This window comes from Hibiscus syriacus, unplaced genomic scaffold (assembly GCF_006381635.1).
Source record: "Hibiscus syriacus cultivar Baekdansim isolate YM2019G1 unplaced genomic scaffold, ASM638163v2 tig00116951_pilon, whole genome shotgun sequence".
NCBI lineage: Eukaryota > Viridiplantae > Streptophyta > Magnoliopsida > Malvales > Malvaceae > Hibiscus > Hibiscus syriacus.
In genome coordinates this window covers 2,974,175-2,999,913 of record NW_024063482.1, presented here as the reverse complement: position 1 = coordinate 2,999,913, position 25,739 = coordinate 2,974,175, and the positions used below count along the sequence as shown (strand labels likewise).

General features: G+C 35.6%; 5 protein-coding genes across 7 annotated transcripts; 1 reads left to right on the top strand and 4 right to left on the bottom strand.

Moving 5' to 3' along the window:
• Positions 1–7: 7 nt before the first annotated feature.
• On the top strand, positions 8–1,891 carry LOC120188997 (proline-rich protein 3-like). Its single transcript, XM_039192351.1, has 3 exons — positions 8–76; positions 863–1,307; positions 1,411–1,891. The coding sequence occupies exons 1-3, from the start codon at positions 8–10 to the stop codon at positions 1,740–1,742; spliced, it is 846 nt and encodes a 281-aa protein (XP_039048282.1). The 3' UTR covers positions 1,743–1,891.
• A 1,365-nt stretch (positions 1,892–3,256) lies between these two features.
• LOC120188996 (proline-rich protein 3-like) lies at positions 3,257–4,341 on the bottom strand. The gene is made up of 2 exons (XM_039192350.1): positions 3,779–4,341; positions 3,257–3,678 (listed from the first exon to the last, which is right to left on the bottom strand). Exons 1-2 carry the CDS (start codon positions 4,194–4,196, stop codon positions 3,347–3,349), a joined length of 750 nt encoding a protein of 249 aa, XP_039048281.1. The 5' UTR covers positions 4,197–4,341; the 3' UTR covers positions 3,257–3,346.
• Positions 4,342–4,917: 576 nt separating this feature from the next.
• LOC120188646 (ATP-dependent RNA helicase DEAH13-like) lies at positions 4,918–11,285 on the bottom strand. Its single transcript, XM_039192058.1, is given in 13 exon segments — positions 4,918–6,411; positions 6,704–6,972; positions 6,975–7,941; positions 8,042–8,155; positions 8,298–8,528; positions 8,634–8,810; positions 9,232–9,645; positions 9,725–9,785; positions 9,891–9,940; positions 10,027–10,101; positions 10,263–10,335; positions 10,462–10,540; positions 11,021–11,285. Coding segments are annotated over 12 exon segments (3,963 nt in total). The 5' UTR covers positions 10,515–10,540; positions 11,021–11,285; the 3' UTR covers positions 4,918–4,932.
• Positions 11,286–11,773: 488 nt separating this feature from the next.
• On the bottom strand, positions 11,774–16,628 carry LOC120188644 (fumarate hydratase 1, mitochondrial-like). Of its 2 annotated transcripts, none has more exons than XM_039192055.1 (18): positions 16,473–16,628; positions 16,188–16,333; positions 15,966–16,083; positions 15,728–15,877; positions 15,494–15,604; positions 15,250–15,333; positions 14,637–14,735; positions 14,473–14,523; positions 14,344–14,393; positions 13,764–13,845; positions 13,529–13,623; positions 13,385–13,451; positions 13,201–13,251; positions 12,980–13,075; positions 12,568–12,666; positions 12,444–12,473; positions 12,285–12,350; positions 11,774–12,087 (listed from the first exon to the last, which is right to left on the bottom strand). In XM_039192055.1, the coding sequence occupies exons 2-18, from the start codon at positions 16,325–16,327 to the stop codon at positions 12,001–12,003; spliced, it is 1,476 nt and encodes a 491-aa protein (XP_039047986.1). In that variant the 5' UTR covers positions 16,328–16,333; positions 16,473–16,628; the 3' UTR covers positions 11,774–12,000. The 2 variants fall into 2 exon arrangements, with proteins under 2 accessions (XP_039047986.1, XP_039047987.1); XM_039192056.1 differs by having other exon boundaries at positions 16,188–16,329; positions 16,473–16,611.
• A 3,266-nt stretch (positions 16,629–19,894) lies between these two features.
• Positions 19,895–25,528, bottom strand: LOC120188700 (kinesin-like protein KIN-14I). Of its 2 annotated transcripts, none has more exons than XM_039192110.1 (19): positions 25,396–25,528; positions 24,859–25,025; positions 24,619–24,762; positions 24,260–24,502; positions 24,093–24,167; positions 23,867–23,935; positions 23,689–23,763; positions 23,461–23,592; positions 23,293–23,374; positions 23,119–23,214; positions 22,850–23,020; positions 22,656–22,762; positions 22,389–22,567; positions 22,006–22,167; positions 21,669–21,922; positions 21,388–21,551; positions 21,098–21,283; positions 20,274–20,749; positions 19,895–20,187 (listed from the first exon to the last, which is right to left on the bottom strand). In XM_039192110.1, the coding sequence occupies exons 1-19, from the start codon at positions 25,511–25,513 to the stop codon at positions 20,055–20,057; spliced, it is 3,033 nt and encodes a 1,010-aa protein (XP_039048041.1). In that variant the 5' UTR covers positions 25,514–25,528; the 3' UTR covers positions 19,895–20,054. The 2 variants fall into 2 exon arrangements, with proteins under 2 accessions (XP_039048041.1, XP_039048042.1); XM_039192111.1 differs by having other exon boundaries at positions 24,093–24,164.
• Positions 25,529–25,739: the final 211 nt, after the last annotated feature.

Here is a 25,739-nt window from a genome sequence, read left to right as displayed (position 1 = left end):
GATGAAAATGGAAGACGAAATGGAGATAGACTTGGTTGGTAGCACGACTGCAAGCATGGGAAATGTAGGCAACCTGGTGGGCGTAAACTGAACGTGATTGCATGTTTCTACTTGTTATCCACAGTTCTCCAACAACGTGATATCGCTGTTGCTTTTATCACTATACTTAAACTAATACATCGTTTATATCATTAAACTTTTAATTCATTTAATTATAACATTAAACTTTAGTTTTGACTTCAATTATGTCACTAAGCCTTAAAATCCAAATGTTGTGAAGACATAGACAAAACAATATCATTTTGGCACGGCTATTTATACTTAAAATAATGTCGTTTTAGACACATGAACTTTAAAAATATATTGATTTTACCACAAAACTTTTAAATCGTTCACTTTTTGGCACTACACTTCTTTAGTCGTCACCAACAATCAATCACCACACATCACTAGTCATCTTTCATGACAAGATTAGTACCAAAACGATCGTATTTTATTCATCTTTCTTTTCCTAAAATTGATTTTCCATGAACAAACAATACAAACCCCTCAAATCTAAAAAAAAACTCCCAAACCGCTCAATATTTTATTGTATTAATGTTACCAAAATTATATAAAATATTATATAGACATTGTACATTACATTTGATTATGTAGGTAGTGGTAGCCGAGTCTCTTGACATTGGGATCGTGCACCCAACTTTTCTACATTTGTTTATTTTATTCTCAATATCTATAATCTTAATCAAAACTCAATTGAAAAGTATGTTTGATCAATTTCCTTAAATATAGGCAACGGTGTCTAGCCCTGTTCTTCATCCACTCGTCTTTCTTTACTCTTAAAATAACAATCACATTGTAGAGTCATAGAACTAATAGTTCCACTGCCATGGCTCTCTCACGTCTCTCCTTGGCATTCTCCTTAATTGTACTGCCATTTCTAGCAATTGTTTCGGCTGGCGATTACAGTGATGCTTCATCTAAGTATGGTTTCGATGGAATACCGGCTGACAGCCCTCAGGCAAAGCCAGAAGAAGCTGAAGAGCCTCAACATGGCACCAAGCCAGTATACAATGAGAAGCCTGGTCATGGCGATGCTTCATCAAAATATGGTTTCGATGGAATACCGGCTAATAGTCCTCAAGCAAAGCCAGAAGAAGAAAAGAAGCCTAATTATGGCTCAAATCAATACACATACAAGCCAAAACCATATGGAACAAGATCAGAAGAAATGAAAAACCGTCTTTCCATTGCTGTTCAAGGGACTGTTTTATGCAAAGAAAGTTCCAAGTACTACCCAATTCAAGGTAAGGTCTAGTCTTGTTTGACAATTTGTAATTTGTATTGATTAAGTCTAATGGGGTTCTTCTGATTTCTCACTTTCTTCTTCTTCTTCATTGGCTCGAGTAGGGGCTTTGGCAACGATAGCATGTAAAGTTGTTGATGAGGTTGGGGTGGAGAAAACTGTCTCCATTTGCAGCAAACCAACTGATGCAAAAGGTTACTTCTTCGTTCCATTGTCTGATTTAGGCCGTGACAAGTCGAAGCTTAGAGAGTGCAAGGCGCATCTTAAAAGCTCTCCATTGAAGGCCTGCAATGTTCCCAGTAATGTCAACAAAGCCATTGAGGGTGCTCTTCTTTTTTCTTTCCGTGTTCTAAACGAGAAGAAGACGAAATTGTACTCGGTGGGACCTTTCTTCTACACCTCCCAAGCTAAACCAGCCCCTAAACATGGTTACTAAATTTGATTCCTTTCTTCTCCACTAAACAATCTAAATTCCTCCCCCCATTCCAATCTTGTGTTTTGAAGTTGGAGATGGCTATTTGAGTTGTTTCTTTCTGTGTTATTTCCTCCCATTTATTAGCTGAATATTGTTGTTTGATTGATGGTTTTATTACCTTGTTGCTCCTGTAGCAGCCTCTGTCAGAATTTTGTATCTTGTGATGAACTTTGCTCCATCAATAACATTTTGAATTAATATGTCTATATTTTTAGACCTGATTTACAGTTTTGGACTTGGGACTACATAGAACGACACAGCTTTAAAATATATTTTAATCACTGAAATATATCACGTACTTCTAATCTTGTTTGTGATTCTATGCTCAGGCACACAATTTTATGCTGAACTCCGTCCTGGGCCAATTTTTAATAAAAAAATAATATCTTTAACCTAATTTAATCGTAAGTTGGATTGAAGATGTCACATTGATGGATTAAATTATAATTTAAATCCAATTATAATTAAATCAGACAATTAAATATTCACTTACTCCATGATTAAAGAAAATAATCAATTTACATTTATGGATAGTAATAAGCAATCGTCATTAGCAGAAAGGATTTAAACCACTATTATCTCATAAATAATATGTCTGTTGATATCTAAAACCATTAAGGAGCATTGATATCAACCTTCTAAATGTCGAGACTTAACGTTTGCCGATGTCTAACAGTATACATTTGATTATATAATTGGATTTTGACATATTACCTATGTACTCTCGAGATAAATTTATATAATTGAATTTCTCTTGATTTTATTCTTGTAATAATAAAATCAAAGAATATAAATTTTATCTATAATTAAAGTATGATGTTATTTATTATATTGTGTTAGTTTGATTAATGTTTATATCATATCAAAGATTAAATATCATATTAATTATGATACGAATAGAATTTACATAATTTTGTGATATACATGTTAGTAGTACGTGAATATACAAGCATACTAAATATTAACATTCTTTTATCATGATATCTATTATAAAGTTATATTAGATTTAATATAATCAGGTGATTTTAAAAATGATATAATATGTTATGTACTAATTATTAATTGATATATGAAAAATGACGAACATATGATTTCTGAATGCTTTAAACATGTTCTATTGGGTTTATTTCATTCTTTGAATTGAATGAAATAAATATATCTTAAATTAATTGTTATTTTATGATAATTGTTTGATGGATTTTTTGTTTGATTTAACGTAACTTATCAATATAAAATTATTACTATTCGTGATTATAGAATATAATTCATGATTATAGCTGTGTCATTCTTTATGTAGCCCGGAGTCCAAAACTTTAAATCGAATCTTCTAAAAAGATAGAGAGATTGATTCAAAATGTTATTGATAGGGGCAAGTTTATCGCAAGATCAAAATTCTGACAGAGGCTGCTACAGGAGCAAGTTAATAAAATCATCATCAAACAACAATATTCGGCTAATAAATGGGAGGAAAAGGATCAACTCAAATAGCCATCTTCAACTTCAAAACACAAGATCGGAATGGGGGTAGGAATTTAGATTGTTTAGTGGAGAAAAATGAATCAAATTTAGTAACCATGTTTAGGGGCTGGTTTAGCTCGGGAGGTGTAGAAGAAAGGTCCCACCGAGTATAATTTGCTCTTCTTCTCGTTTAGAACACGGAAAGCAGAAACAAAAGCACCCTCAATGGCTTTGTTGACATTACTGGGAACATTGCAGGTCTCCAATGGAGAGCTTTTAAGATGCGCCTTGCACTCTCTAAGCTTCAACTTGTCGCGGCCTGAATCGGACAATGGAACGAAGAAGTAACCTTTTTCATCAGTCGGTTTGCTGCAAATGGAGATAGTTTTCTGCACCCCAACCTCATCAACAGCTTTACATGCTATCGTTGCCAAAGCCCCTACTCAAGCCAATGAAGAAGATGAAAGTGAGAAATCAGAAGAACCCCAGTAGACTTAATCGATAAAAATTACAAATTGTCAAACAAGACTAGACCCTACCTTGAATTGGGTAGTACTTGGAACCTTCTTTGCATAAAACAGTCCCTTGAACAGCAATGGAGAGACGGTTTTTCATTTCTTCTGGTTTTGTTCCATATGGTTTTGGATTGTATGTGTATTGATTTGAGCCATAATTAGGCTTCTTTTCTTCTTCCGGCTTTGCTTGAGGACTATCAGCCGGTATTCCATCGAAACCATATTTTGATGAAGCATCGCCATGACCAGGCTTCTCATTGTATACTGGCTTGGTGCCATGTTGAGGCTCTTCAGCTTCTTCTGGCTTTGCCTGAGGGCTGTCAGCCGGTATTCCATCGAAACCATACTTAGATGAAGCATCACTGTAATCGCCAGCCGAAGCGATTGCTAGAAATGACAGTACAATTAAGGAGAATGCCAAGGAGAGACGTGTGAGAGCCATTGCAATCTAATAATTATTGCAAGAACAAAAGAAAGAAAAGTGGATGAAGAATAGGGGCTGAGATCGTTGCCTATTTATAGGGAAATTGGTCACAGCTTAACATAAACAATGTAGAAAAGTCGGAAGTTGGGTGCACGATGGCAACGTGACTTCTAGACTTGCTTGGGTACCGCTACCTACATCTAATGTACATGAACACCTACATGAATGCTTCTCAACCCCTACGATAGTCGTAACCAAAGTTTTATAACAATAATACAAGAATACTAAATTTATATTATATCAAATTTAAAACAACTAAAAAGTATAAAAATTATTATATATTTTCTCAATTTTAGAATTATATAAAATATTAATAATATTTAAGGCCTTCAAACTTCTCCGAGGAAATTAACGTGATCCTTCAACTTTTTTGTACTCAATGTAACTGAGAAAAAAATCAATTTAATCCTTAGACTAACGATTAATCGTTACAACACTGTCACTTCACTGACATTGAGCTTCAAAACTTCAAAAGAAACTTGGGTAACAATCTTGAGCCGGTGTGGTAGATGCAATGTGCATAGAGAAAGTAAAAAGGAACCTTAATAGGCAGCTAAAAACCTGCCAAGGACATTGGTAAAATTAATGCTATAGCTGCAAATGATTCATTACATAATCATTTTCAATCCTACCAAAACTAAAGACGTGCAAAAATGATGGATAAAATAGAATTTTTCACTTCTAACTTCCAACACTAATTTTTCCTTTTCTCTCTCTTCAATCTCTTCGGGAAACGTTCTTCGGGCTCTAGAAGGACTTGAGAGAGCATATCTGACCAAAGCTTTTCAAATTGTGAGTAGAAACTTTCTTGAAACCAGTCAAGAATTTCTGAATGCAATGCCCTTAGATTTTCCTCCCATGTATTTCTTAACTGACCACAACTGTCGATCGACCATGTCTTGAACTTGTGTAAAAGATTTCCAACTCGACTTTGACCATATGATTCTGGCTTTAAAATGATATCAGGCGAGGCTGACATGAATTGCTTGACAGAGCTTAAGCACGGTAATACTTTGCCTTCCAGCAAAGCAAATGCAAATACTGTAGCTCGATGTTCGTTGTTACTGATCTGCAAATTATGCATCGGAAGTTGCCATAGGTGAGGCCCGAAAGTGGGAACCACCCAACTATATACTTCATCTGTTTGGGGGTCGTAATAAGGTTTAGGATCAGTAAGAGGAGCAGAGCAAGTGCAATGAGACTTCGCATATTTAACAAGCCAATCCGATTTCACACTAGTTGCCCCATGCATGTATGGCCGCTTTGTGTGTATTAGTCCACTATACACCAAGAACTCCGGAGCAGAACTTGAAAGAAATGAAGAGCGATGGAGAAAGACAGTTTCTTTAACCAGACAGGCTTGATATCTAACTGTATTTACTTTCCTATCGCCTTCAGACGATCTTGAAACTCCTCTAATGCGTTTGGCAACCCGATCAGCCCAGCCAGCGCAGATAGCTTGTCCTAAGAGCTCTTCCTCATTCAGTAAAAGTGGGTTCTTACTGGAAGAGACACTCCAAGAGTGCTCTACATCGTTCATGGTTCCATGAGTCCATAAGAAATCTTGTCCAGCATCAAAACGAACATTTTGATTAAAAACCAACTGAAGAAGCTGCTTTCTTAGCTTGGACATTTCCTCCATGGTTTTCAGATGTAATGCATTCTCATTGCAGAAGTTTACTTGGTTTTCTGAAAGCTCAAAACACTGTAATGCATAAGCAACTGTCAAAGTATCACTGCTAGGGTTAGAGAATTTAGCTCAGGACATATTGGCCAATTCTTTTAGTTTTCTTTTCTGTGATTTTTCTTTCTTGTTCAAAGCTTTCTCACTATCTAAGGGATTAGATCCATCAGCCGGCTTTGATTCATCATTTTGACTGTGTCTTTCTTCATACTGTATAACAAAAGGATTTGTTGAGCTCAACACTGCTGCGGCTGCAACTGCATATCCAAGAACCAGATTTTCCCTAGCATAGTTTTTCAACATTTTCATAATCTGGATAACAGTAAGGAGCATCCTTGAGTGGCGAGGACTCATTGGATAATATGCCATGGCTTTCCCCAGAGATGTCAACTTTCCGTTGCTGTCTAGTGCTTCAAGAGCTTTCAGACAACGCTCTGCTTCAACCAGTGCAGTGGGTCCTGGAGAAGTTGGGAATGGGAAATTTGCAACCTGAAAAAAATACAGAAAACATGACATAGATATTCATTAGCAAACAACTCCGCTAACCAGTGAATGTGGGTCGACTAGTCACCAAGCAAAGCTTGGACATGACTGTATCATAAGTTTGCATCGGCTAGAGCTAAAGAACGAAAAAAAGGTTTTTCTCATGGGGTCAAGTTTTGACAAAACAATACAAATATTTAAGTTCACCCATAAATTATCTCAAATAAGCACCATATAGACCCCAATATGAAACTTTTCTAAAGAGAGAGACAAACAGCAAAATAGATGCTAAGTTCACCTTATCAATGCCCATGGATTTCATAAGAAGAACAACACCATCAACAGGTATTTTAGATATTTCAGCGCAAGAGAAATCAGGAAGTATGTTACTAAAGACTGCAGAAGAATACAGACGATAACAATGGCCAGGACCGGTTCTTCCAGCTCTTCCTGCTCGTTGAGCAGCAGATGCTTTACTTATCCACTGTACCTCATACATTTCCATACCATTGGTAGGATTGTAATTCTTGACCTTTTCTCTCCCGGTATCAACCACATACTTTATTCAGGAATGGTTAAAGAGGTTTCAGCCACATTGGTAGCAACGACAACAAGCCGCTCTCCATCCTCCACCTCTTCAAATACACGAAGTTGTGCTGTTGCAGGTAGCATGGCATAAAGTGGTAGAACTCGTAATGAACCAGTATTGAGGCCTTTATTACCTTCACTAATTTTTTCAATGGGAGCAGAGGGTTGTTCTAAAGTGTTCTCTGGGTTGATAGAGAGAGCCTCAAGTCCCTTGGGATTAGAATTTAAACCATCTTTCCCAGACAAAGCTTCAAAAGCAGCCTTCAGTGAAGCAAGGCTTCCATCCCCTCCCAACACATCAACCAAGTTATCACCATCTCCCATGGATTTCTGATCCAATGTCTTACCATCCTCATCAAAAATTTCTAGTTCACTATCTGTCTCTGAATCATAAGAAGCATCTGAATCATCCTCATCATAATCATAGTGATCTTCATCATAAGAGCTGAACCTGTCAGTCTTCTGGTGAGTTGAGTCACCATTAATCTCAAATGCTTCACTAATATCCTTCATATTAATGCCCTCATCCAACTTTATTTGAGAGTAAGGAGTGGCCTCAGTACCATTGCCCCCTTTAGAAATTTTGGTCATTAAGTCCTTGGAAGCCTTGCGTAACCTTCGGCACAAGTATTCTACTTCTCTCTGTCCAGTGACAAAAACGAGTATGGCACCTGGTGGAAGCCTTTTATGTATAGACATGACCTTTTTAAAGGCTTGACCAATATAATCCACAAGCTCTGTTCTCTTTGAGAAATGTATTGTGACAGGATATTGTCTAGTAGGAACCTCGATTACTGGAGGAGGAATGCGAAATAACCTTCTCCCAGAAATAAAGTCTTCCATACGCAGTGTAGCACTCATCAGAACAAGGTTTAATGGAAATATCATGTTTTCAGGGCTTATGCTTTGTCCTGAAAGCACCATCTGTTGTTGCTTCTCATACAAATCCTGCCATAAACCACAAAGTAGTTCAGCAAAGATAAAGCTGAATATAAAAGAGAATAAATTATGTTTATTGACCCAAGGTCAAGCATCTTTCAAGTTTCACCTGACGAAGTCGAATTACGCGAGAAAGCATTCCAATAAGTATGTCTGTGTTCAAGCTTCTCTCATGAGCCTCATCCAGAACAAGGACAGAGTAGCGCTTTAATAGAGCATCATTCTGCACCACCAAATGTGAAGATATAATTAAAAATACAAAAAAGAAAACTAAAGGAAGAAGCAAGATATTTATTTTTCATGCAAAGTCATCAGGACTATCACACAGATAATAACAGTAATTTGAACTTGAATGGAAATAAAACCTGAACTTCTCGAAGTAAAATCCCGTCGGTCATAAACTTGATAGAGCATTTGTCTCCAATCTTCTTGTCATGCCTAACTTGAAACCCAACTTCTTTACCAAGATGAAGGCCAAGTTCAAAGGCAACTCGCTTGGCAGTAGCAAGGACAGCAACACGGCGAGGTTGAGTAACACCAATGACACCACTTCTAATGGTAGACTGGCTTGAACCAAACCCAGCTTCATAAAGAAACTAAAATAGTGGAAAACAATTAGGGTAAAAAAATATAATTATCTAACAGGGAACAAGTTTTTAGATCCCACCAAGTAGACATGATCATACACCATACAACCCCACCTGTGGAACTTGTGTGGTTTTACCACATCCAGTCTCTCCACAAATAATTACAGTCGAATTCTCATTTATAGCCTCCATTATTTCCTGCTCCATCATGACTATTGGAAGTTCCTTCCTTTTGTTCTCAATCTCATCTGGCCTTCTGACATGCACTACAGTTGGGGCAGAAAGAGGTCCCTGCAAAGATCGAAGTTTATTATGACAAGTCCAGTTGAAATCACATTTTAGGTCTCTTATTCAATCATTTCAATGAACCCTACCTCATGTCAAAATTCCTCAAATAAGACAATGACATAAAAACAAAGACAAACATACCAAAAAAAAGAGGAAATTAAGCTTGAAATTTTTAATTCAAGTAACATTTCTAAGTCCAACCCGTCTTGCACATGCTTTCGATTTTTTCATCATATATAAATATTTAAGCACTTCTAACTTAAGACTTCCATTTACATAGCAATTGACAACATAAGGCAAAAGGCTCGTTAAATATTAAATCTCAAATGTATGATACCTAACCAAAATATCACATCTATACAATTTCCCTTTAGATGCAGTTGTTCCTTCAAATGATATGTTAGACGTTTGAAATCCAACTCACCTTTGACATGGTGCTTTTTCTCCCATCATCGACCGGCAGCTTCGGAATACAGGTTTCCATGCCTTCTTCGAAAGCTGCATCACCATTCTTAAAGGAAACCTCCATGGTCGGTAAAGTATCAACATCACTGCAGCTCGGGGATAGGCCCTTACAAAAAGTCAGCTTTTGAGAAGATGACAGAGAGTCATGGGCCTGTTTTGCAACTTCCTTTTCTATTACCATGGATCGCTCAATGTGATTTTGACTAGTATCCTTCCTTAAGTTTAATTGCTCCAACTCAGTTTCAGGTTCAGAAGAAGAAGACGAATTATTACCATGATCCCATCCCTTGGAAGATTTGACACTATGAGGAACTTCCAAACCTGCTTTAGAAAATAGAATAGCTGTCCTCCGTTTTTCCCGTATTGTTTTAGCCTATTAAAGAAAATTTATGTTAACCATAATAATTATATCCTACTATTAAAATATTTGGTATAGACTCAACGATACAAACCTGACCAATAGTTTTTGAGGATTGCAGCAAAGAATATATATCTTCTGGAATCTTGTATTTCCTGAACATGTCAAGTGTTACAGTTTTTGTCAAACAGTCAATAACATTTCCCAACAAAAGACAAAGGAAGTAGGATATATTATTTAGAAAAGGGAAGGAAAAGTACTCCAATGTCTCAATGCTCGTCGATAGCAAAAGTGATTTCTCTTTCTCTTCCTGCACCAACAAATAAGAAGTCATCCGCCTAACACAATAAATGAAGCAAAGCAATTTGGTATCAATAATCAAGATAGGGCAAGAACCTCAATCTTCTTCAACTTTCTTATCTGAGATTTACTCAATTTGGGGTTTTGCTTCTCTTTAACCCTTTGAAGCTCCTGTGGACAGAAGTATTTAACCACAACTTCTTACTTTATACGATCAAAAGAAAAATCATAGGAGAGATTAAAGCATCCCTATCATTGGCATCCAAACTACAGTACGAACAAGGGTAAGATGAACCCATTCAAGCATTTGCTATCACTAGCACTATTTATACCTGATCCTTCTCTCTCCTTTTCTTGCTTCTTTTAGCAGGCAAGATTAAAGCATTGCTGTCGCTGGCTTCCAAACTACATATGCATGCAAACAGGATTCCGTTAATGTATACACTCTACACCAACACTAAGAAATTAAAATGAAACACGTTTTTTAATAATTTGGCAGAAAACAGACTGCAAGTTAAACATTTCATATACCTTAATATATCTTGTCCGATCATCAACTCTATGGGTGGGCAAGAATTTTCCATATTTCCACCATAATAATCAGATAAACCTGGAAAACAAAGTAAGCTACTTTCAGTTTTGGTAGTTATTATTCATCCCTTTTATATTCTATATTATATAAATACTGCTAAAAAATTATTAAATATAACAGAAACAAGGGTAAACAAACAGCGTCAATAGATTTACAAGAAGAAAAAAGACCTAAAAAATTAAATTGAAATGGTCATAGTTGGATTAAATTGCAGCGAGGCCAATATAGGCAAAAGCGTTTAAGTTGTCAACATTGTCGTTGCTGCTAATGCACAGTAGCAGTGACATCCGCCGCCGCTACGGACCTCAATAGCGGTGTGAACAAATTTCACATCAATAGCAGCAAAAATCCTCAGGGGCAGAGTACAGATGAGACAGAGGAATAGGATCGAAAACAGAATTAAATATAGCAGAGTGATGCAGAGACGGAGACCATAAAAAATCTCATGACTCGAATAGAAATAAATCTCCAAGTTAAGTTTAGGGTTTCAAATATTACCTGTCGTAAACTTGAAGGCAAAGGACCGGAGGAGGAGCAGAGGCTTAGGCGGCGGCGATGTGGGAATAAAGTTAGCAGTGGGTCGGGAACTACTTTATTTAATACTAACTTGGATAAACATACGTATCTTCCTTCTCGTGTTTATTTTAGGTGAAGGAGGCGATCTTAAACTTTAGTCGGAAAGATTAGTTTCGGCTGATAATGTGCAGAAATTTGTCGAGCAAGACTCATTTGGTCAGACTACTATCACTGAAACAATCCAGGTTATTGCCTCGTGTCTTTATGGCACGGACAAGGGAAATCGGAGGGTGCGACTTAGGCGGTAAGAACGATTGCACGGCAAGCGGCAGCCAGGCGGTAAAATTAACGGTGCTTAGGGCTATAAGAGAAGAAAGCAAGCGTCAGCTGGGCAGTTAGAAGAGAAGAAATAAAGGAGTCTGATGTTTTATTTTTTAATTAATGTAAAAAGGAATTTGATTTAAATATAATTTATGTCAATAATAATTTAAGTGAGTTTTACTTCCTTCATATTTTACCATTTATTAAATAAAACAGTATCATTATGTAATGTAATTTTTTATTTTGACAAAATATTGAATTAAATCATATCAGAATCAAATTTTTAAGATGAATTTAGATAAAATTTTAAAAAAATTATATGCTCAAATCATATCATATTTTGTTATTATAATGTCGGGTCGGATCCAAATTATGTTTTATTATCAAGAGAATTGGTATGCCTCAGAATTTAACGATGCCCTTTCTTTTATTTGGCATTTAACTTTCCTTCAATCAGTCCCTCAACAAAAATATGGGAGGCTTTCCCCTTATTAGTCAATCCATGGCTATTTCACTACACTAAATGCACAAACAATTCCATGCCAATGGGAAAGCCTGTGTTCCATTACCAGAACACCAAGCAAATCACGGTCGGATTCTGTCCGGCCGTCTCAAAATTAAAATCTACGCTAAAAAAAGCTTCAATCAGATGGTCCAATCATCTTCTTAGGCACCACAAGATTGTCGAATTCTTCGCATGTCAGCACACCACTCTTCAATGCTGCTTCCTGCAGAACATAAAGCACAGACAAGTATAGGAAATATTTAGCATTGCAGCCATCAAAAAACAGGATTAGGACAAACATTTAACGGCAGCATAACTGAGAGCTAAATTATTAAGATAGTTGTCGGAAACTACAACAAACATTCTACTGTATTAGGTGACGTGTCATTGCTAACTACACGGAGAACAAGTGAGTCTCACCTTCAAAGTGCATCCCTCCTTATGTGCTTTCTTGGCAACTGCTGCAGCGTTGTCGTAACCAATTTTCTGAAAGTAAAGACGTCATTAGAGATGTATTCAAAATGCAAAGACTCAGCATGGAACAAAAGATCCTAGATTGAAGCAGGGATGAAAACTTACAGGGTTCAAGGATGTGACAAGCATTAGAGACTGCAACACCATACAACATATGCTCATTAGCTTGGAAATTTATCATATGGTATCAAAATGTACTTAAATTATTCAGGATGTAGCACCGACTGACCTCATGCAGTAATTTTGAAATTCTTTCCCTATTAGCTTGAATCCCCTTAACACAGTTCTTTTCGAACGATGCAGATGCATCACCCAGCAATCTTAATGACTATATCAAAGAATGATGATCAAGCGTGAATGAAAATGAACATATTCCATATTACAGTAATGTTAATAAGCAACCTCAGTGGGAGAAAATTTCAAGGAATGTCAAGCATATGATTGTCAAATCTCAAATTCTATAGAATATTTTCTTTGCAAAACCTCACATGATTCGTATGCATTGTTTTCATAGTGTCTTAGGAAATAAAGAGATTTGGCCTTTCAAATGAGTAGTGCAGAAAATTAACATATTCAGTTTTGGAAGTGTTGAAAGTATATGCATGCAATTTTTCAATAGCTTCTGTAACAAAAACACATACATGCAGAAGTGCAGTAGCAATCATTGGCTTGAACACATTCAATTCAAAGTGGCCGTTTGATCCACCCACTGTGATAGCAACATGGTTACCCATTACCTGCAAGAAACTTTCCATCTTGTTATGAACTAAACAAATGAAGAGACAATATAACCACCACAAAATAAATTCTCCAGCTAGCCAATATCATCTGAATGTGAAAAATAATAGTAAAATAAATTTACCTGGGCGCAGACCATAGTAAGAGCCTCACATTGGGTAGGGTTCACCTTACCCTGAAACAAGATAACTTTCGGTCAAACTTACGAGATTATATGGGCAGAGAAATAGTCCAAGAGCAAATGGAATAGAAAGAAAAGAGGATTTTGACATTAAATGAATCAATAGAAATTGAGATGAGAATCTTACAGGCATAATACTGCTGCCTGGCTCATTTTCAGGAAGAATGAGCTCACCAAGGCCACATCGGGGACCACTGAACAAGGAAAATGCTGACACCATCAGAATAATGCTAAATCGGAAAAAAAAAAGTTATCCAAGCTGCAGACAAACCTTCCCAGTAAACGTATGTCATTAGAAACCTTCATCAGGGATGTAGCTATAGTGTTTAGGGCTCCACTGGTTTCAACAAAGGCATCGTGTGCAGCCTGATTAAATAAAAATCAATATTCATGCATGTTCGCATCACAAGTTAGGAGATATAAGGTAATAATCAATTCCTTCAAACTAAAATAAAATAGAAGAATAAATAAATAAAAACTTAATCAGATAGAGTAAAGAGATTCACCAAAGCTTCGAACTTATTTTCTGCTGTGACAAATGGCAAGTTTGTTTCCTCGGCTACAGCAGCAGCTATTTTTACATCAAACCTAGACCAATTTTATCATTGGGCATTGTCAAATTCAGTATGAGACAGTCTAAAGGTTGTGTTTAGCAGTTATGATGATAAATAATGCTCTCAGATAATGTTCATTCATAATAATTTCATTTTAAGGTTCGCATTTAGCAAACTTTGACAAATACTTCAGTCCATGACACAACAGATGCAGCCTCTATAATCTAAAAATAATACATAGAAAGTGTAAACATGCAATAGCTTTAAACAAACTTTCAATGATCAATGAGTATATCTGAGCATAAAGTATGAGATAAAACGCGAATTATAGCTTACAAGAGAAGTAGAAACTAGAATCACTAAGGGCCTGAAACTTAATAAATCAGGGTGTAAAATCAAAGCAACCAGGTAAAACAAATCAAGAATTAGGTATCAGAACAAATCAAACAAAAGAAAACCAACTAAAATTAACAAAGGAAAATAGACAAAATTACAAAATCAGATACGCATGCTTCAAGGCTAACAAACATACCCTTTCTTTGTATTCAATCCAGTTCCCACAGCAGTACCACCTTGGGCAAGCTGTCATATAGCACCCCTATTTGTCAGTAGTCAGAATAGGTTACAAGGAATAACATACAATCAAAATGGAATCATGTACCTGATACATGCGTGGAAGGGTGCACAAAACTCGATCAATTCCATACTTGACCTATAAAAATACAAAACCACAAAATAATTAGAACTTGTCCCTCATTACCATCCCTCAGCTAAGCATAATCAATCCCAAGGTACATAAAAGCAACTGCTAGATAATGAGCTTACTTGTGTAGTATAGCCACTAAACTCTTGACCAAGAGTCAAAGGTGTTGCGTCTTGAGTGTGAGTGCGACCGATTTTGACAATATCTTTGAATTCGACAGACTGGTGGAAACAACACCAAGAAAATTTGAACTTAAAGTTTGAACTCAACCAAGTTAAAAAGCTCACTGGTATGGGAGCAAACATAAAACACAATGGAAGAGTTAATATTTAATGGATTCGGTAGCATACATGTAGATTCAAAAGCAAAGTAGAAAAAGATAGATCGTCTTGTGGCTGAACATATTACTCACAATGATTCACCAGAAGAGACCATAATATTACAAACTAAAAGAGAAGATCATTGACAGGAGCCATGGTAAAATAACTAATCAAGGAGCCAAAGAGTTAAAATTCAAATAAGAAAATATAGGCATCAATAACTGGTCAGGGCTAGAAAAATCCCCTTTCTGGCAGTAGATGCCGATGTTTTAATTGATGTGAATAAGAATATGGGGGAAACAATGGCATATAACACACAGATCTCCATTTAAGGATAAAAGAAAGGAAACACAGGGTGAGAATGAGAGATTTTACAAAAATAACACCATAAACTAGAGGTCAAAGCACGACAAACCTTTGAATGTAGAGCAGAATGCAAAACTTTCAACTTGGGCATTAATCTTGAGTTTATTTCCGTAGCAGCTGCAATGTGCATTACCTGGAGAAAGAAGGAAATGTAGCATAAGTAAAGAGGCAGCTCAAAACCTGCCATGCAAAGCCGAGGACAAATAAGTTGGTGTATGTGAATTCTTGAATTTTACAAATATTAATCTAAAGAAGGAAGAAACCGACAAGTTAGATGGGTAATTCCGGCTTACAGTGGGGAATGTGTCATTAGAAGATTGGGATCGGTTCACATGATCATTTGGGTGCACATACTTTTCACCACGCTTATGCCCAAGGATCTCAGCTGCTCTATTAGCAATAACCTGAAAATTTCCAAAGTCACATGATAAGCTAATAAAATTTACTATAGAAATGTTTCTCAAACGAAAACGAATCATCATTCCATTCATGAAGAAATGGATCAAAAAACCAAATCAGAAAAAGACCTCATTGGCATTCATGTTACTCTGGGTGCCACTACCAGTTTGCCAAACGACAAGTGGAAAGTGATCGTTGAGTTCTCCTTCGGCTACTTCATCAGCTGCTTGCATTATGGCCTTCCCAATGGTTGGATCAAGACCATACTCCATGTTAACCTAAAACAAAAAAAAACAATTAAAATGTAAATACAAACACTTCAATATTGATAATTATTAGGATTCGGTAATCAGAATATAGAAGAACCTTAGCAGCACACTTCTTGAGAACACCGAAGGCACGAATAATAGGTTCAGGCATCCGTTCACGCTCGCCCCCTATATCAAAATTCTGTAACGATCTCTGAGTCTGCGCTCCCCACAATCTATATATGTACAAACAGCAAGTATAACTACTTCCCTCTTTTACTTAAAATGTTCTGGTAGTGCGAATGGAAAAAAAAGATAGTTATGAGAGGGAGAGACGAACTTATCGGAGGGGACATTAATGGGGCCGAAAGTGTCCCGTTCTTCCCTAAACGAAGTGGAGAATGATCTCCAGCAGGTGGAGTAACGGAGAGAGGTGGTAGATCCAGCTGATAGTCGCCGGGATACGATATACATCGCCATTACTTACTTCTAAATGAGAGAGATAAAAAAACAAACAAAAAGAAGATTTAATCCAGAGCAATAATAATAATAATAAACCCACAAAACATTCAAGATTAAAACTTTCAAACAAAATGAATTATAAAAGAAAATAGAAATACAAAACCTGAGATCAAGAGTTTAGGACTTGTGAATTGTGATGGGTCAGTCAAAGATTCAAAATGGGGAATGGTGGGTGAGTGGGTCACCCTTGTCGCCGGAGTTGTGGGAGAATTTATGTGTTTTCTGGGTTTTTGGAAGGTAAGCAAAAAAGAAAGAACTGTCTTTACCCCAAAAAAATGAGGGAAAAAAACAAGAACTGTTCTACGGGTAGCTTGTTTGGTCTTGGGCTGCCGTATGGGTCAAAGGTGGGCTATGACGACTTTGTCCGATGAGACTTTTTATCATCGTTTCGGTTTTCAATAGCTATTATCCTCACGTCAATCGAGAACATTTAGGGTCTATTTATTTAGTTGTAATTTGTTTTTTAAAAAATTAATTTCAGAAAATTAATTACTTATTTGAAAAATCAATTTTAGAAATTCAATTATAATGTTTGGATGCTGCATTGTAAAATGTTTTACACTGTTTGGTTAATTTTCCTAAAAATAATTTACAAAATCTATTTTTTTTAAATGTATATATTTTTATATTTTTCTTGTTATTTACATTTTAAAAAAATTTAAATTATTTTATCATATACACATTTATGTCTTTTCTTCTCTTAAATTTTTGAGCATATACATAAAATTATTATCATATATACTAAATTGATCCCAATATTTTCAAGCAAAAAAGTGTTTGTTTTTAACAAATATCAACTTATATTACATGGTTTCACTCATCTAATACAGATCATAACCACAGTATACAAGCATAAAATATGGCTTAATTTTACTTACTTTCCCTTGAAAGAGAAACATATTTATCACCAACAACTCCTTGATTTCTTGGTCCAACGACAACCCTATTCAACTGCAGGAAAAAAAATATGTATTAAAATCCAATCACCATGAAAAGACAACAAAAGCAAAGTAGGTAGCAATAGAACAACAGAAAACAAACAAATAAGCACATTTACAGAAGTACATGAATATATGCATGCTAAGATATTCAATATGTCAACACCATGGTAAAACAACCATCTTCAAACCAGTCTTTAGATGAAAAAAGTGGAAAGGTCATCTTGTTGAAAACATCAATTCTAAACTCCCCTCTCTCCGGTTCCACACTAGTTCATATAAGGTATGAAAGTGAAAATGGAAAGACCAATATCATCTGAAACATGCATATCAAATCTTATAAACAATTGCTATTGAGAAAGGCTAATTATTGACATTTATCACACTGCAACGTTTATAAATAAACATAACATATATAGGCAGGAATCATATGTTCCATTGCAACTTTATTTTTACGAGCGCAACTTCTTGCATTTAGATATCCCTTGAGGTGTTGATTTAGCAAACTCGTTGACAGGTCTAGGGCCAGAATAAATCCTAACATAAATTAAGTTTTAGGGTCATAATATAATGGAAGGGAAAATAGAAGTAGCTACAAAAGCAATGCATAAGTGTCAATGCAAACAAAACAAGGATCCAAAACTCAATTAGTAACCAAAGTAATGAAATCTCACCTCTCCTTTATCAAACAAACGGTACTCATCATCTTCAATGTATGCAATTATAGGGGCTTCCTCTTCACCATCTTCCAGACCTCCAAACACCACTTCTTCCATAGCATTTTGACCCAAAAATTCGTATTGGGAAGCATCATACGAGTGAACATGCCCCGTTTGGTGGGTGTAAAGATCCAAAAAATTCCAACGGAATCTAAGTCCTTTCTATCAAAATAAAAAAAGGGTTGAGGAAACGTAAAAACAAACTTCAAATGGTCGTGATTGTGTCAAGGTTAATCATTTCGATCATTAGCTAATAACTTCCAAATACTTGAAATCTAATAACTAGAGCAATTACCACGGAGATCAAAGAACAAAAGCCCGTAGACAATTGAAATCCATTATGTGAATCAAACAAATTTTTAAAAAAATAACGAATTCCCTTTCAAAATAATAATCGCATGGAATTATGAAGATTCTATCACAAATCCAGAAAAAGAAGTGAAAATTTCACCTAGTAGCAGGTAGCCCAGGATGAAGGAGAACAAAAATCAAGAGGAAAATAAGGGGAAGGATGGAAATTGGAAGGAAAGAATCGGAGCAGGAAGACATTTGAGGAAATGAAAATAACCAGTGAGTTTAGGAAAATGACTTACCAAGAAATAAACGGTAAGTTGTTTTCCTGTGTTTTATTTCATTTTTTCCGTTGACTGTAGTTTGTTTTCCTTTGACCGTGCTTTTTTTTTCCCAACCAAACACCGGAATTGAGGGAAAACTTTTTCCGTAAAATAAAATACCTGAAACAAACAGACCCTTAATATCCTCAATTATCGAGTTACTTGTATCAAATATTCTTAAATTTTATATTAAATTTTAAATTTTAAAATATCTTCAATTAGTTTTATACTATAATATCAATTCAAACACGTGTTTCTATTAATTTAATTAATTATTTAAGCATCAAATGTCAACTTAACATGATATTGAATCATATTCAAAATATATGAATTAAATTTTAAATATTATTTATTATATGAACAGTTTGGAACTGATGCATTAGAAAATAATTTTACTACATTTTGTGACAGTCAAAATTTACATGACAATGAAGGATTGAAAATTCCGATCTTATCGGAATAATATATATAACAAGAGGTTAAATTATAATGAAATAAAATAGGGATTAAATTCAAATAAAATAGAATAGAGATTGATTTCGTAACTCGAGTTATACAAGGATGCATTGCATAATTTAACCAAAAGGATTTGTTACAGTGTTGGGTTGTGGGATAAGATTATTCAAGCAATTATAATTATAGGATAAATGTATGTGGTCAATAAATTAAGAAAAGAATATGAACAAAAGTTATATCGTAACTATCTCATACTTGAAAGTTAATAATTATAAACATAATATCAAGATTGATTAAATAGTTACTTTTGACCATTATTATTTTTTAGAGTATTTTGGCTCCCAAAGTTTCATTTTAAGACAAAAAAAATTATTTTATAGATTAAAACCGTTGGTTAATAAACGGTTAATACTTCAAAATAAGAATATTTCTATCTTAAAATAAAATGTTGATGGCCAAAGTGACTATTTGATTAGACATTAGAGACTTTTTGCCCTAAAATGAAATGTTAAAAGTAAAAAAATATATATATATAAGCCAAAATAACAATTTTAATAAATGTTAGAGAACTAATTTTAGCATTATGACATAATTACATGATCAATTAATAGAATGAATGAACTCTCAATTCTAAAGATTAAACGTCAAATACCAATAATAGTACAACAAAACTTCTAACTCTCAATATGAAAAAAAATACATTCTTTACTCTTTACAAGAAAAGAAGAAGAAAAAGTTAAGAAAACCAAACATGGCAGAATACATTATTTATACAAATTATCTTCAATAAACAAATACGCAACTGGAATTATTATTGCATTTAACTATAACACAAAAATTACAATGAAAGAAAAACGTTATTTGTATGTTGAACACACATTTTTTTCTCGCCCCCTAAAAAATATGAGAAAAAAAATCAGAAATCACTCCAACGTGGTTATAATAGTGTACACACTTGTTATTTTCTACTTCCGATTTTTCGTTTCGCGTCGGCAGCGGCCGGCTGCCTCATGTTTCGATGCAAAGGTTGACCAACCCCATTTGGTAGTTTCTTAGATGGTGATGGCCCTGCCATATGATGTAGATTTTTGCTGCAGGAAGGTTAATGAGCTTTTTAGTAACATGTCGAAAACTTGAAACAATGTCGACAGTATTCAATGTGAGAATATATGGTTACCTCATTTCCGGGTTTTTTGCTGATCTTGAAGTAGGTTTCTTGATCCCATTGGTTATGTTACTAAGTTTGGTTTGAGTGAATTGCCAAAGCAAATCAGGCTCAGATGAGTCACTGGTTGCAGCATCAATATCATCTATGTCAGAACCAGTCATGTTGAACCCGTTGGCCCCCATGAACATATTATATGATTGTTCCGTGCACGTCTTTGAAGAATCATGGAGATATTTCTGGTAAAAGACATCAGACAAGTTCCCATTTTCTGCTTCCCAACATCCTAGGGGGTTTCCTACTCTGTTAATGGCATCTTGCTTGTTCACCATGACCTTATCCACCCACTCACCTGAGCCCGATTCTTTCTCGTCGTCCCTAAAGTTTTGAGCAGGACTGACAACCGGAGGCCAGGGAGGTGAATTCGCTAATAGGTCATCAAGATCAAAGCTTTGCCCCTTTTGCCTCAATGTAGAATTAGTGCACACCTGCAAATGCAGTATAGGTGATCAAATTTTAACCTCTCGGGCTACGGATAAAAGTATGTTATACGTGTATGTTTGTGGAGAATGCATAACGATGTTATGGATAGTCAAGCTTTCTTGAGCATCTCTAACAAACCACCAACACATTGAATTGCTTAAGTTATTCATAAAAGCGAGAAATTTCGAAAATATATATATAAGAACTGTATATTTTCTTTCCATCACCAACTATTCGGAGAGAAGGACTATTGCCACTTTCAGTCACTAGACTGCATATTACCATGAAATTCTGAATTCAACAAACACACATTTGAATTTCCATCCTAATATGATGTGTAAAGCATTATGTACCTCAATGTTGCCCACATTACCCATGGGTTCTCTAGCCACCAAGACATCTCCAACTCGCTGATTAGGATTAAAGGGCAATAAGTCACTAGCCTTTGCTTGATATTTTTCAGAGCTGCCAGATACAGAGTGCCGACTTTGGTCCGTCTCTCCCTCTTTCCTAGCCAAAGCTGCCTTAAGGCTAGCAATCTGGAAGATGATTTCAACAAAAGTTATTAAAGGGAAGAGTATCAGATTTGCCAACTATCTTAAGATAACCATATCAACCAGTAGGTAGAGGCGTATACGATAACCTGTTCTTTGAGTTCTTTAACATCTGAAGTGTCTTTGTTCGCTCGAGCAGCACCAAGTTCAACAGTTGCTACACGCTCTGCAAATTTGAGAGTACTCATAGTTTCACCTATGGCATCAGGTTCAGGGCTTATGTGAACAAACATTAGTGTCTTGGCCTGCCCTCCTGAAAATACAATTCCAGCCCAATATAATTAGAACTTTTTGGAGAACAAATATCAATGCAACAATCAAACTCCTAAATATAGTTGAAACAACAAGCTTCTTGACAATTTAAACTTACCAAGTGAATCTTGAAGAAGCTGAGTGAGTTTGCTGTTTCTATAAGGAACATGTGGATTCTTTTGGGCAAGAGAAGCAATCACATCTCCTAAAGCTGATAGAGATTTGTTTATGTGCTGTGCCTCTTTTAGTCGATCTCCTTTTACCTCAGACTTGTCTACTCTCTCACTTCCAGCAAGATCCACAAGATGCATGCAGCCGCGGAGAATGGTACCAGATGTTAAATCTCTTCCTTGAACATGGACAGTCAAGCAACTACAAAGTGATAAAAAACAAATTTAGCTTCAGAATGAAGAAATATATCAGGATCAAGAGGGTTAAAGAAATAAAAAGTTTACCTATGAGAACGACTGCTACGGTCATTTAGGGCTGTTGCACCAACTGCACAATTCCTTTGTCCTAGGTTCATCAGATCAATAACATCGGATGTTGATGAAACAGGCATGAGGTTTGCACCTGGTACATTGAGACCATTCTGGGAACTGTTGCGGATTTCTAATGTATTAATAGATTAAGGATAAGCCTTGATAGAAAATTGACTGGCAAAACCTACAATTCAACCAACATCGACTCAACAAACAACGTTTTGGTCAAGCTCTAGATGATTTAGAATAGTAAGAAAGCTTTGTCTGAATTACAAATCTGTCGGGACAAATTTTCATAGACAACAATATAAGATGATCTAATTTTATAAAACAAAATGAATCGGAAAAAAGGATATCTTTTGTTACTTCCGTCTGTAACAAGGAGATCCCTAACTTGCTCATTGTAAATTTCAATCATTTGAACGGCAACATCATAGCGAAAGGTATCCCTTCTTTGTTCAGCTAGAAGAAACAAGTCACCCAGCGCCCTGTAATTTACTCCTTGATTTTTCTCTGTCAGGTCCTTAGGTCCACTCTGGATATTTAAACCAAATAAACCAGTAAGGCAGTAAGATCGAAGGCATATATATTAGTGCATGTAGAATAGTCCAATCATGTCTTACCATAGTGTAAGTTTTCCCTGACCCTGTCTGGCCGTATGCAAATATGCAAACATTGTATCCATCAAGAACTGACCGAATCAGTGGCTGCATATCAGAAAAAACCTCGGCTGCAATGCAATCAGATGTAACTTAGTAAAAAATGCTGAAACTGCAGAAACATTATCAATAGGAAATTAATCGCTTAGAGAAGCAACCTTGAGTTACAGACTGCCCAAAGACTTTGTTGAAGGTAAAGGACTTGCGTCCTTTACCATACTTTGATGGTGTGTTGATGATGATGTTTCCCTCTTCTATATGATCCACAATGCTAAGGTAGCTTGATCCACACAAGAATGGTTTCACACGGCAATAAACACGGATACTTCCTGGTCAGATAAAATAGATAACCCTTTTAATAAGTTAGGAAATCAATACAAGGACAAGCATGATATTAAGAACTTATGTCAAAGATAAGTGAATTTACCTTTAAGGTCCTGAACTTGGTTATACAGCTTGCGGTTTTCTTCTAGAACTCTGTGGTAACCAGAGGCGGCATGAGCTAGACCATGAATATGCATACCTGTACAAATAACTTGCTTAGCACATCAATAAGAAAGAAAATACAAATAGAGACATCTATTAAAGCAAATCAGTGTACCAAGACTGTTGAATTCTTCATGAAATTTCATTTGTATGAATTGCATGCCACCCTTTGTGGAACTAATTGCATGCTTCAATTCCTGCAACATTTACATAAACATATAAGTGCTCTAGCCAAGTGCGTAAACAGACAAGAAAATAGAAGATATGACACAATATTTCCCACCTGAATATCTCTTTGTTGTTGATCGAAGATCATTTGCTGTTTTTGCGATCGACGTTTCACTTCCTCATCATCAATGAGGTTTTTTTGAAAGCAATCTTCTTTCTTCACCAATTTGATGTTCTTTTCCTCAATTTTAACCGATACAATAATAAAAATAGTTCAAGAAAGGTGAGCTATCCGAGAAAAATCATCTAGTGACTTGTGAAGTAGATGAGGGTTATTATATACCTTTTTATCCCCAAGAGTTTGTTTCTGTAGAGGCTTTCTGAAAGTATGAGTGATGTTTTTTGAAGTTGTCTTCATCTTTCAATTGGAGAAGAAGCCGCAATAAACAAAAATGTTAGTTAAGATCAATCATTGCATGGTAAATGACTTTTATTCGTATAAAATTTGAAAACTGACATACCATTTCAGATTGACTTGCAATCCGATGCTCGAACTCCTCTACAACTTTACTGAGTACAGATTCAACCAGCTATCAACAACCAAATATGAACCGAATAAGTAGCAAAAGATAGCAAAAGAATAATCATAATTTCTAATAAAAATCATTCCACAATCCCTGTTTATATAAGCAAAGAAATACTAATCAAGTTTGATATGTAAAACAGTAATGAACCATAAAAACTTACCATTGGAACTTCTTCAGGCTTTCTATCTAATAGGATGGCACGAACCAGCATACTTAACGAACCAGAACCGCCCTGCTTGTACAATAAGAAAAACTCATAGAATTCATTCTCATTGTTCTAGGAGAATATAAGATCATCAGGTACCTAAACAGTTAAAGCTTACCAACCATTTTATTACTATCGATTTCATTGGAGTGACCAGTTGATAGTTTCTCATTCATCGATGAGGTCCTCTGCAAGGAGTTCATAAAAGGGTCTGAATTTTTTCTGACAAATGACTTTCCCGAAGTGGTGGTTGTAGGTTTTAAGTTTCCACCAAATTTCCACACCCCATTTCCACCTGAGAGCTTCCATTCGTTATAGGACTTGAGTGCTAGAACACAATTCACCAGCCTTGCAGATTTGCCTCCCTAAAGAATTTTAACCAAATTACAATGAAATAAATTACACAATAAAACACATTTCTTCAAAATCAAAAGAATTGCAAAAATATATGAGAAAAAGAAAAAATTAATTGAAAACATACTTGTTCTAGATCAGATGCCTCAAAAGTGGGAAGCCCCAATTCTTGACCAGCTACCAAGAAATTCCTTACATTTTCAAAGTACTGGAATGCTGACAATGCAGCTCCATCAGGTATGAGAGCTGCATCACATGGACTTTCCACCACCTAAAACCAGCCATCCCCAATTAAGTTAACCATGAATTGATCAAAAGGAAAATTATTGGAAAAAACTGAAATGATAGTTATAACAATCAAGTAAACCTTAGGCACAGCTCCAGGTTGAGCTTTATTTAGAACATTGCAAAGGATTATTCCACTCCTCAAACCAAGCCAAAATTCTTCCTCCGATGGCTCTGCCGGTAAATCTTTAGCCGCCACGACTCCGACCATCTTCCTAAGCCATCCAGCCGCTTCAGACCTCCTTGATGCTGTGCCATACAAGAGATCATCACATTCACCTTCTTTCTATCTTTTACTTTTTATTTTCTTTTTAATTTTCACAAGTAAATTGTTTCATTCAAATTTTATTCATAACACGCTATAATTCATCTAAAATTTCAGAAACTGTAAGTGATCAATGATCAACAGTTTTCTTTTTCATTTCAACAAAAAGGTGAGAGATCAGATGGTAAATTAGAAAACCCAAAAAATCAACATTTTCCATGGAATTACATCATTTTAATTAGCTTAAAACTACAGAATCAAAAAAGAAATATTTTCTTTCAGCAGAAAAATTCATCATCATTCGAAAAAAAATCAGGATGCTGACTTTAAGAAACAAAAATAAAATTAAAGTACCAGCTTCCTCAGCTTTTCTGGATTCCAAATCCAGATATTTGGAGCGGTTTCCATGTTGTTGCAGTACATCCTCCACAACTGAAGCCGCAGAAAACAACAACATTCCTTCTGCGGCCATTTTCTCTCCCCAAATTATTTCAAAAACACTATGGGAAAAAAACTCACAACTTCACCATCCAAAAAATAAAACCAAATTCAAAAATTCTCCCCAATGGAAGAAAACGGAAACAATCAAAGCTTTGGGTTTTGTTTTTCCTGTGATATTGCTATGTGAAAGTGGGAGTTTGAAGGGTTTTTTCCCTTCTTCTTTGCTATCTCTATGTAGAAAAGAAAGCTAAAGTCTG

Coding starts and splice junctions, on each gene's coding strand:
- LOC120188997 (XM_039192351.1), top strand. CDS start 8: ATGGAAGACGAAATGGAGATAGACTTGGTTGGTAGCACGACTGCAAGC. Junction 77..862: donor TGGGAAATGTAGGCAACCTG/GTGGGCGTAAAC, acceptor ATCACATTGTAG/AGTCATAGAACTAATAGTTC. Junction 1,308..1,410: donor CAAGTACTACCCAATTCAAG/GTAAGGTCTAGT, acceptor TGGCTCGAGTAG/GGGCTTTGGCAACGATAGCA.
- LOC120188996 (XM_039192350.1), bottom strand. CDS start 4,196: ATGGCTCTCACACGTCTCTCCTTGGCATTCTCCTTAATTGTACTGTCA. Junction 3,679..3,778: donor CAAGTACTACCCAATTCAAG/GTAGGGTCTAGT, acceptor TGGCTTGAGTAG/GGGCTTTGGCAACGATAGCA.
- LOC120188644 (XM_039192055.1), bottom strand. CDS start 16,327: ATGGCGATGTATATCGTATCCCGGCGACTATCAGCTGGATCTACCACC. Junction 13,452..13,528: donor GACATACGTTTACTGGGAAG/GTTTGTCTGCAG, acceptor TTCCTTGTTCAG/TGGTCCCCGATGTGGCCTTG. Junction 13,252..13,384: donor CAGGCAGCAGTATTATGCCT/GTAAGATTCTCA, acceptor ATCTTGTTTCAG/GGTAAGGTGAACCCTACCCA.
- LOC120188700 (XM_039192110.1), bottom strand. CDS start 25,513: ATGGCCGCAGAAGGAATGTTGTTGTTTTCTGCGGCTTCAGTTGTGGAG. Junction 23,375..23,460: donor AACAACAAAGAGATATTCAG/GTGGGAAATATT, acceptor TAAATGTTGCAG/GAATTGAAGCATGCAATTAG. Junction 22,763..22,849: donor TGGGCAGTCTGTAACTCAAG/GTTGCTTCTCTA, acceptor ATTGCATTGCAG/CCGAGGTTTTTTCTGATATG.